The 11,629-nt window shown below is 40.2% G+C and overlaps 1 protein-coding gene across 1 annotated transcript in view; it reads left to right on the top strand.

The window, feature by feature from the left end:
- The window catches only part of cadps2 (Ca++-dependent secretion activator 2), a 602,458-nt gene that overhangs the window by 417,964 nt on the left and 172,865 nt on the right, over positions 1-11,629 (top strand). Inside the window, exon 13 of the mRNA XM_048607831.1 lies at positions 8,710-8,811. Within this exon, the coding sequence (XP_048463788.1) occupies positions 8,710-8,811 (102 nt within the window). The remainder of the gene's footprint in view (positions 1-8,709; positions 8,812-11,629) is intronic.

Genomic DNA, 11,629 nt, shown 5'->3' on the forward strand with positions numbered 1-11,629 from the left:
ATAATTAGTGTAGCATTGATAAAGTAATGCATGAGCTTTAACCTTTGCACACTTTCATTAAGATTTTGTGTCTAAGAAATGAGCAATGATGACCAATTTTGTAATACTTCCTAATACATAGTCCCTGTCTAAATTTGATTGTGAAAGAAATTTAAAAATAAATGGAGACCTGTTTGTGTTATGCTACTCGCCTGATGTTTCCAAACTTTGGAAAGCAGTAAAACTGGCTCAGGATTTGGCGGGCTTTGGTTCACAGCAGGTTCCTGGATAGCAGATTGAGCGAATGGAATGTCTACAGCTTCCACATCAAAGGTGTCTCAAAAGGGATTTACTTTAAACTATGTATAAATGGCCCGAAAGTCTTCAAGCAAAATTGTACCTCTTGACTAACAATGCCAGTGTGGGGTGACCTCTTCTTAGGAAAGGATAACAATTCAGCTTTTTTTATGTTCAGCATGGATTACAAAATCCTTTTGAATTTGCAGGAATGGCTTCACAGTTTATTAGCAATCTGCAGTCATTGATTACAAGACTCCATGTGAACACTTTATACCATTAAGTATAGGAGTTGGGATGTCATGTTGAGGTTGTACAGGATGTCGGTGGGGTCACTTTTGGAGTATTCTGTACAGTTCTGGTCACCGTACTGTAGGAAGGATATTATTAAATTGAAGAGAGTTCAGAAAAGATTTATCAGGATGTTGCTGGGAATGGAGGGTTTGAATGATAAGGATAAGCTGTTATAGGCTGGGACTTTATCTACTGGAGTGTAGGAGGTTGAGGGGTGACCTTATAGAGGCTCATAAAATCATGAGGGTCATAGATAAGGTGAATAGCAATGGCGTTTTCCCTAGAGTGGGTGAGTTCAAAACTGGGCGGGGAGGCGGGGTGTGGAGGGCATATTTTTGAGGTGAGAGGAGAAATTTTAAAAGGGACCTGAGGCACACCTTTTTCACGGAGACGGTGGTTCGTGTGTAGAATGAATTGCCAGAGGAAGTGGTGGATGCAGATGCAGATACAACATTTAAAAGACATTTGGATAGGTACATCAATGGAAAAGATTTAGAGGGGCCAAATGTAGGCAAGTGGGACTGGTTTAGTTTGGGAAACCTGCTCCGTGTGGGCAAGTTGGACCGAAGGATCTGTTTCCATGCTGTATGACTCTATGACTCTGACTTAACAAAGTAGAAAGTTAAAAGCAGCATGAAGTAGAATTCAGCTCAACAAAACTAATTAACAAGGGAAGAGCTCTCTTCCTTGTTTCTGTTCCTGTATTCCAGTCTGAAAAGTGAGATGTAATTGCAAAATGAAAACAATCAGTAGATTCTGAGTTGTATTGACATTCTAAGGATACTACAATTAGAACATTCAGCACTCGCTCATTTTACATATCTGTCATAGTACAAGATTAGGCCCAGCTCAAAAAAATAATGATCAGTCTTAAAGTTCACTGAAGATCATTTGCAGCCTATAGTCAAATTGCCTGTGATGTGTCCTGCGCAGCAATCTGAAACCACTAAGTTCCATCCTAATGTCCATATAATGCATGTTGTTGAGGTTCCTTGCTTATTGTGATTTACACAGATATCAGTGCAGATTTTAATGTTCGTGCTACTGTGATGTATATAAAGGATGCAGCTCTGGACTGTGTTTCATTTAAAGAGTTCTTAGAGGTGAAGATGGACTTGATGGCACCTTTCTGTCTGTACTACAAGAAACCTTAGAGAACCAAAATAGTGTCCATTGCGGGAGGGGAGTTCATACACTTATAGCATGAATTGCACCAGACACTGTTTTGGTAAAATGTTTGATGTGCACATGCTTAATATCCATGGGAAATATGGAGAGCAAGCAGATCATAATGTGCAACACTGATTTAACACCAGCACTGTCATTTTGGAATTCCATGGTCTAGCTGATGTCCTCCCTTAACGCACCAGTTAAGCACACATGAAGCAGTACAGATTCCCATTTCAAAGAATGGGATCATAACTGCATTTACAGTATTTGTTGATTGTTCTCTTCTGGTTCTTGCTGAAATTGTACATGTTGTTTCATATTTCAGTAGTTTGCAGTGAGTGGGGTGGCAAATGCTGAAGGGCTTTATTTGCAGATTTTCAAGGTTTCTGCTTGAACCAGTTGCTCCCAGACTTGGGGCCATCCGTCATCCTGTTGGATTTGAGCTGGGAGAATAAGCAGATGTCATGCAGAGACGTCGTGGGCTTCTGAAAAGAAAGGGGAACATAGATAACTTTCTGAGAGTAAGGAAGATAGTAAAAACTTTATACAACATCAACATCTTGGAAGTAAAAAGAAATAGTGGAGTTAGAGGAAGTGGGGTTTGAGTAGAAGGATTAAGTATGAGGCCACGATCATCTTTAATGTTTTCAGCCTTGTTGATAGCCACGGCCTCGGCAATGACCTTTCCCATCATGATCAGCTCCATCTCCTATTGGAAAATATTGTCACACCTTTCCCCCTCTAGTTAGTTCCTACTGCCTCCAGTTGTGTACTATCTTCTCCTACAAGAGAGCAAGAGTGCAGACAGTGTGTCAGTGATTATCATGCAATATAGTTCAGTCGTACTGCTGGCATGATTGAATAACTGACAATGCGTGTAAATTTTGAGTGGTAAATATGAGGCTTTGTACATATGTGAGGGGGAGCTGAAGTCAAGAAATATTAAGCACGAGTCATGATCAGTAAAGATTGTTGGTAGAGGAGTCATAGAGAAATGTGAATTTTGTAGTAACTGAGCTTAGTGGTGCATTTGGTCGTTATTAAAGTGATTCATTAAACCTGTTATGGTGCTGCCCCAAGTTCATGGGCTATCTCCTGCCGTTGATTTCAATGAATGTTTCCACTGTCTTTTTCTCATGTGTTTTGAGGGCCCTCTAGCTCCCAGAAGATCAGGAAATCTTTCCATCCAGCCCACCAAGGGCTCCGGTGTAAAACCTGAAAACAGTTGTACCCATGCTCTTTAAAAGGTGCACTTTAGCTTTAAGTAATTCTAGGCACTAGGCTAATGTGTGCAGCCAGTGAACAATATGGTTAGTGCTGGTTGAATGCAGCTGGCATGAGAATAACCAGACAACACAAAGGTGACACAAAGGCTGTAGGCTATCATACATCATCACTAGGGCTATCCATTGTAAGCTGCATGCAGATTTAAGTTTAGGTGATTATATTTCAGCTTTTCGTCATGCGTTCTTTTCAGAGAATTTCAGCAATTGATTTGCGTCTGCCACTCCTTGCAAAGACATGGGGAGAAACTGATCAAGGTTTCAAGTCTGTCTAATAGAAAAGGTGTATTAGATGTCTGTTCTTTATATACAACTAACAATTCTGTGTCTTTTGGTTTACTGGGAACAATGGTTCATGAGCTGGACAAACAAAATAGCTGATGCTTTGCATATAAATGCCAAAACTAATGCAGAGTCAATGTATGCTTTAGTGATTGTACCTGTGTGTGTTTGTGTGAAGCCCTCTTTTAGATATAAGTTGCAGCTTGTTATGTATGCCTTGATTCGAGCATTGTAAAGATTTCTAAGAACTGCAGGAATGTCTGACCATTTTCCTGGGCCAGTTGCATGCGTGTAGGTGATAATCATAATTAGCCTATCCACTTAGCACATTATGGTGCTGTGGATTCATTTCTTGCCACCTTAATATCTGCCTTTTTTTGTCACATTTATTCCCAGTGGTCTTCCTGATGTGCCTGTGTATGCTTCATTGACTTAATCGTACAGTTGTTTCTTGTGATAAATTCAACATAGCTCAATGATGTGGGCATTTACTGCCTATGATTCAATACAGTTTGGACAGATGCCAGTTGCTGGGCAGATGCCAGTCACTGTATATGCTCTCTCAACTTACAACTACTTGACAGCTGGGCAGGATTTTTGCTGTGATAAGGTAGTGGGAGTGGGGGGGTGTGAGTCTGGCAAATGCGAGAAGTTATACCCCTGGCTGGCTTGCCAGGTTGCCAGCACCATTCCATCCTTGAACCATTTTGCTGGAGGTCAGCGTAGGGCAAAAGCTTCACGTTGCTTATTTTAAATGTCAATTAAAGACATAGTTAAGAGTGGAATTTTCTACTTGACCTGCAGACAAGATGGTGTAGAACGGGAGGTTGGGGGCTGGAATTTCTAGAGGCTAGAGGATAGAGGACTAACAGGAGACGTTGCTGCACAGAGGGAGCCCAGCATTTAATTGTACTTAAAAGCATCCCATTTAATATCTCACAAAGCAATTTATTTCAGTGGAGCTTGGCATTGTACCCCTGGTACAGCGACTTGCCACTGGCCAAAAGTATTTCAGCACATTGCCTGTTTATCACAAAACAGGGAGAAACAGTAGACACGAGTACCTTCCTTGCTGCACCTATATGTTGCTAATTGACTAATGTGACAGATTTCCTTCACATTAACCTGGAAGAAACCAAATAGGATTGTCAGATCTTAAGTTGTAGATGTATCCAATGTTTTATTTATTACATATTACATTATTTTTATTATTTATTACATAACAATAGATTACAGCAAATTATATAATCTTTCCCTGTATCCATAGGGGAAAAAAGTGACTATGGAAATGTATGCAATATTGATCTGGATATAAAATGGTGAATGGAACATGGTGGTTATAGTACTCTATTAATAAGCATAGCACACAAGTTCAAACCCCACTATGGCAGTTGAAAGATTTGAATTCAATTTAAAGTCAAATCTGGAAACAGAGAAATGTTACAGTATAAGTGAACAATAAGTGGTAACATGGTGGCTCAGTGGTTAGCACCGCTGCCTCACAGCACCATGGACCTGGGTTCAATTCCAGCCTCGGGCGACTGTCTGTGTGGAGTTTGCATGTTCTCCCCATGTCTGCGTGGGTTTACTCCGGGTGCTCCGGTTTCCTCCCACAGTCCAAAGATATGTAGATTAGGTGGATTGACCATGCTAAATTGCCCCTTGTGCCTAGGGTGGGAAATGCAGGGATGGGCGAGAGAGTGGCTCTGGGTGGGATGCCCTTCAGAGGGTCAGTGTGGACTCGATGGGCTAAATGGCCTGCTTCTACGCTGTCGGGATTCCATGATGTCTTTTTGGGAAAGAAAAACTGCCAATCTAGCATTTCTGTGAATCTAGTTGACTCTGATCTCCCTCTGACATACCCTGACAAGCCATTCTGTTGTATCCAATTATGTCAGGACAGCTATGAGTGGGCAGTGGTGGTACAGTGATAATGTCTCTTGCCTAGAGGCCTAGAGATATAAGTTCAGTTCTCTCCAGGGCAATACATTAAATTAATTTTAAGCAGCTGGAATTGAAAGCTGTTCTCGGTAATGGTGCCCTGAAACTATAATCGATCATTGTAAACACCCATCTGATTCACTAATTGACTTTTAGGAAAGGAAATCTGCATTTATTACTGAGTCTGGCCTACATGTAACTCCCTGTAAATCCAAAGGAATGTGGTTGGCTGCCCTATGAAATGGACTATCAAGCCAATCCCCTTCAGAAAAAACCCAAAGCAATAAAACTGAATGGACGTCCTGGCATCACACAACAGTAAGGCAGCTGGCTCTATCATCTATGCAGTGCCCTCCTTACTAACATCTGGAAGCTTCTGTCAAAATTTGGAGAGCTATCTTCCCGGTCAAGAAACAGCCTGACAAAGTCATACCCTCCAATCCAGTGTTGCAGACAATACAATCACCATCCATTGTTATGATCCATCCCACTGATGGTGGAACAGTGGTATAGAGTTTAGGAGGGAGTTCATCTGGAAGTCCTCAATTTTGACTCCAAAGTCTATGAAGGCTTCTGTTATATGTTCCAGTGTGGGCATGGAACAACTTCCTGTTTTTCCATCTATTAACCACCCATCAGATGATGAATCAGTACTTGAACACCACTAGGAAGAAGCAAGAATCAACAAGAACACAGAATATACATTGGATGGGGGACTTCAATGTTCATCAGCAAAACTGGCACAATATCAACACTACTGCATTTAGGAACTGAAAACTGACAAGTCCCCACAGGTTCTAGTGAACTTCGTCCTATCATAGAATCATACAATACAGAAGAGACTGTTCAGACCATCAAGTCTATATTGCCCAAATCACATTAAATCTATACTAATCCCATTTTACAGCATTAGACCTGCATCCTAGGGTCTTAATAGTGGATGCTGAGATTATAGGTGCATTGCTTTTAGTTTTCCAAAATTCTGTGACTTTGTAATCAGATTGGAAATTACCAAGGTAACTTCTCCATTCGAAAAAGTAGGGAGAATGCTGGAATTGACTATTAACGAGGTTATGGCAGGGCATTAAGAAAATTTCAATGCAATCAAGGAGAGTCAACATCATTTTGTGAAAGAGAAATTGTGTTTGATAGATTTATTATCATTTTTTGTTGCTACTTTAACATGGATATGGTGTACCTAAATTTGCAGGAAACTTTTGACAAGGTGCCACATCAAAGGTAAGAACACAAGAAGAGCTCATGGTGTAGGGGGTAATATAATTAACATGAATGGAGAATTGGTTAGCAAACAGGAAGCAGAGTGAGGGAATAAGTGGGTCGTTGCTGAGCCTCAACTATTTACAGACCAAGATTAATGATTTAGATGATGGGACTGAATGTAGATATTTTTCTAATTAATTTGTTCAGTGATATTTATACATGTCCTTATCAATCTGCCTGCCACAGATGTATCTGTCCATGATATTATTAGTAGTAGTGACCATCATGCAATCCTTGTGAAGACAAATACCCATCTTCACACTGAGTATTCCCTCCATCGTGTTGTGTGTAACTCTACCATGCTGAATGAGATAGATTCAGGTCAGATCTTGCCAATTAAAATAGGACATCCATGAACTGCAGTGAGGTATCAACAGTGGCAGAATTGTATTAATCCTAAAGTATTACCTCATGGTCCATTATATCCCTCAGTCTACCATCACTATCAAGCCAGGTGACTTAACCTGGTTCAATGCAGAGTGCAGGATTGCACATTAGGAGCAGCATCGTATATACTTAAACATGAGGTGATAGTGGTAAATAGTCACACTACCAACAGTTCTACACTCTTGTCTCATCCAATTGTAAAGGGACTAAGTGCAGGAGAGTATCCACAAATACCCCTATACATAATAATGGGAGAGCCCAGTGCATAAGTGCAAAAGATAAGATTGAAGCATTTGCAACCACATTCACCGTGAAGTGCTGAGTTGATAATCCATCTCGGCCTCCTTCAGAGGTCTCTAGTATCACAGATGCCAGTATCCAGTCAATTTGATTCAATCCACACTGTATCAAGAAATATTTGGAGGTACTAGATGGTACAAAGGCCATGGGCACTCACATCATTCCAGCAGTAGTGCTGAAGATTTGTGCTCCAGATTTTACCATGCCACAAGCCAAATAGTGTTCCACTACCACAGTAATGTTCGCATCAATGTGGAAAACTGTCCTGTTCTGAAAAACCAGGACTACTATAATCATTGTTCCTTCTCTGTTGATGAATTTCTTTCCCAGTAGCAATGGGGGTGTACCTACACCAGATGGAATGCAGTAGTTCAAGCGCTATCTTCTCAAGGGCGATTAGATGCTGGCTTTTCCAGAGATGTTCACATCCCACGAGATAATAACGAATCCTAACCAGCAACACACATATCCTGGGAATGAAAATAAAAAGTATATAGATTTTATTGTAGCTGTTGTACTGCCTGAGAAGAACTTACTCCACTCCCCACACCCTGCTAGCCTCCCCAGTTCAGAAAGCCTCTCTTCTCTTTTTCCACCCCACTCACTCCAGTGTCCGTCTCTCTGTCCTCTTCACCTATATTGTAAGTCTTCTCCTTTGCAACCTTCAACCTAAATAGGCAGCAGAATATTGAGGAAACATTTTATCCTTGCTTTCCTGATCTGGAACAAAAAAAGAAGTTGCTGGAGAAGCTCAACAGGTCTGGCAGCATCTGTAAATTAAAAATCATAGTTAACATTTCGGGTCCGGTGACACTTCCTTAGAACTTTAACTCTGATTTTTTTTTTCTTCACAGATGCTACCAGAGCTTTTCCAGCAACTTATGTTTTTGTTCCTGATTTACAGAGTCAGCAGTTCTTTCAGTTTTCATTTCATTTTCCTGATCTGGAACCTTGCTTATTGAGTGCACAAATTGCAAATCTGAACTGGCAGGCCCATGACTTTGTGATTAAAACTGTTGGAAAATTGTTTGAAGTATCTTCCCAACTTTCTGACAGTACTGCAGGCTCCTTTAGTGAGCAAAGCTCCTTCAGAGTCAAAAAACCTGGGTTCAAAACCCACTACAGCACGTTATGGAATTTGAATTCAATAAAAATCTGGAATTAAGAGTCTACTGATGGCTATGAAACCATTGTCATTCATCAGGAAATGCATCTGGTTCACTAATGTCCTCTAGGGAAAGAAATCTGCCATCCTTACCTGGCCTGGTCTACATGTGGCTCCGGACCCATAGCAATGTAGTTGACTCTTAATTGGGATGGGCAATAAATGTTGGCCTAGCCAGTGATGCCCTCATCCTGTAAACGAATTAAAACAAAAGGAATCTTGATTGTGTAAATTTATATATATCTTTGGTGACATTTCATATTGATGAGTCAGTGAACTTCTGTTTTGACTTTCAAAGTTTGAAAGGGTATCTTTCCTTCTCTCTTTCAGACCAGATGGAATTGGAACTGTAACAGTTGAAGAGAAAGAAAGATTTAATGAAATTAAGGAAAGGCTTCTATGTCTCCTTGAAAACCAGATCACCCACTTCAGGTAAGCTGGTTTTGATAAAATAAAACAAAGAACTGCAGAAATTTGAAACAGAAATTTCTGGAGAAATTCAGCAGGTCTGTCATCCAAAGCTGATGGGGTTAACATCCGAGATGATGGACAGGAATGGGGATTGGTGTTGGATACAATCATGGATCTAAGGCCCTAGCTCAAGGTGAATGTTTTGGGGATGCATGTGTGTGGTGTTTGCAGAGTGGATTCCAGTTTGAGACACAGGATTGTGGCAGGAAAGTCTCTCAGATTCCACATGAATCCCAGAGTACAATCTAATCCACAGAATACTTCCAAGTGTTACAAGATGTCATTTGACTGAGGTAGTTCTTGTCACATTTTTGTCTTGCTTTTCACTGTGGCTTCCTTCCTGGGATGTTATAGCTTGGTAGTGTCAATGACCAGACTTTTAAATTAGGCTTCCACCTACCTGTCGTGGGTGCTGCTAGAATTCTGGCAAATTATTAAGTGGTAGGTGAAGGAATACTTTAATCAAGAGCTTAAATGACTTTCAAAGAGAAGTGCTACTAGATGCTATTTTACCTTGTAGAACTGAGCATAGAATTCCCACTCATCCTATTTTGGACCAGGCAAAATAACTTTCAAGTGTAGTGTTAAAGACCACCATTAGAAAGAAGTTGCGATCATATGTAGTCGAACACATTCTCAGACTATCTCAAAGTGCTTGACAAGCAAAGGATTAATATTGAACTGCAACCACTGGTATTATGTCAATAAATGTAGCAGGTGAAATGGCCACAGGTTTCTACAAACAACCAAAGAATTAACAAAATAGTTTGATTTTGTGAAATTTGCTATGGCAAAAAATATAGCCAAGACATCTCTACAGCCTTCCACCAAATGATCTTTTATGTCGATGTGAGCAAGGACGCTGACCCTCAGATGAACATTTTCATCCAAGAGCATCACTTCTAGTTTTACTGCACTCCATTGCTAGCACACTTAAATCTAGCGTAGGTTGCAAGCTATAATCTGACTAGGGTTTATATCCACAAGCTTCTATTTCAGACAAAAAGTTATTAACTTGAAGCCAAAACTTAAAGTCTGCTTGTTAAATCCAAAGTTCTAATTTTCTCTGTTTAAATCAATGTCTCATGATGTGATTCCTTAGTTGTCAAAGTTTTCTATTCACTTTTATCATTAGAAGAGCAAATATCAATCACAAGTGACCTGACATTGCTGTCCTTCCATTCTGTCAGATTTTGCATGCAGACAAAAGAAGATTACAGAATAAAGCACGTTGTTTAACTTAAAGAGAGGTCTTGTGGTGCAATGTTGACACCCTTACCTCTGAGTCAAAAGCTTTAGTTTCATAACTACAAGAAGGTGCGTCATTAGCAGCCAAACTGGTTGAATATTAATCTACAAATCTCTCCAATGTGGCAGTGGCATGTGATAATGGCAAGAGAGTTTCTGGCTCAACTTCCCCATGTTAAAGGACTCCGCGCACAGGTTCTTGTATCACTTCATTCTGATGGACTACCACAAGGTTTATTCAGTAAACATTTTTGAACAAAGTGGGCTTCCATGTAAAGGAATAGGATGTATATTACGAATGCATGTTTTAAAAAAAGTCTTTTGGCTGTACTTCCCTGCCGTATAATTTTCCCATTCTATTTTTAATGGAACTGCCAATGTAAATTTGTCATGCTGTAGTTCCACCCATCACCCCTGCTTCTCAGTTGCAGCATACCACAGAGGGAGAGAGTACAGTTCCAGTATGATGACCTTACTAAAGGTGCTTCCAACAAAATACAGATGTCAGCATTGATTATTCAAATGCATGCCCTGTGTCAATTATTCCCTATTTTTGGTATCAGCTCAGTTGAAGCCTATTTTTACTCTTGACAATGTGGGTAGTGCAGGGTAGGGAGTTTAACAGAGATGTAACTTGAGTGTATTGGATCGGTAATCTGTTAAACATTCTGTCTGGACATCAGGTAAGATGGTTAACTGTGTCTGATTCGATATCATCTGCTTTTACTTTCCTATTAAAGTACGAACATTTCACCCACTGTGTTCAACTCCACAGATCAGCTCTGCACTTGGAAATGACACTGAAATATTAGTGCATGACTGGTCAATGCAGTCACACAAATTATTCAGTTTGGTATTCTAATGGAGATTATTTTGATAGATCTATTAAAACTTTAAAGTCAATTCAGACAAAATGCTGTTTTCACTTTTTTTTATTAAACCACACACTTCAGACAGGATAGGAGACCTTGTAGGGACCCAGTTAAATTGACAAGCCTCTCCTGCAACACTTTCCTTAACAATTAGGCCTACACTGTGTTCTATTTCCAATTTAAAATAATGATAGTCTCTGCGATCACTACAAGGAGAAGAGTTAGTGTGAATTGAAGTAGATTGAATGTTGTGTGCTTTTCAATTTCTGTTCATTTGACCTCCATTCGGTAATCTTTAGAAAATGAGCTTTGGTTGGGAGCTGACTTCAAAATCAACATTGTGCATCAGATGAATAGACTTTTAATTCCTACCATTTTTATTAAAATTCCTTGTCACTGGCAGATTCAGTCTATAAGTTATATATTGTTAAGCCTGTGTTTATCAGTATCCTTCAAATGGGCTGTGGGATATCCACGAACACAATAGTCTGTAGCTACTGAGATAACAAGGTGTAGAGCTGGATGAACACAGCAGGCCAAGCAGCATCACAGGAGCAGGAAGGCTGATGTTTTGGACTGAAGGATCTAGGCCCGAAACGTCAGCCTTCCTGTTCCTGTGATGCTGCTTGGCCTGCTGTGTTCATCCAGCTCTACACCTT

Source organism: Rhincodon typus, chromosome 18 (assembly GCF_021869965.1).
Source record: "Rhincodon typus isolate 14 chromosome 18, sRhiTyp1.1, whole genome shotgun sequence".
Classification (NCBI taxonomy): Eukaryota; Metazoa; Chordata; class Chondrichthyes; order Orectolobiformes; family Rhincodontidae; genus Rhincodon; species Rhincodon typus.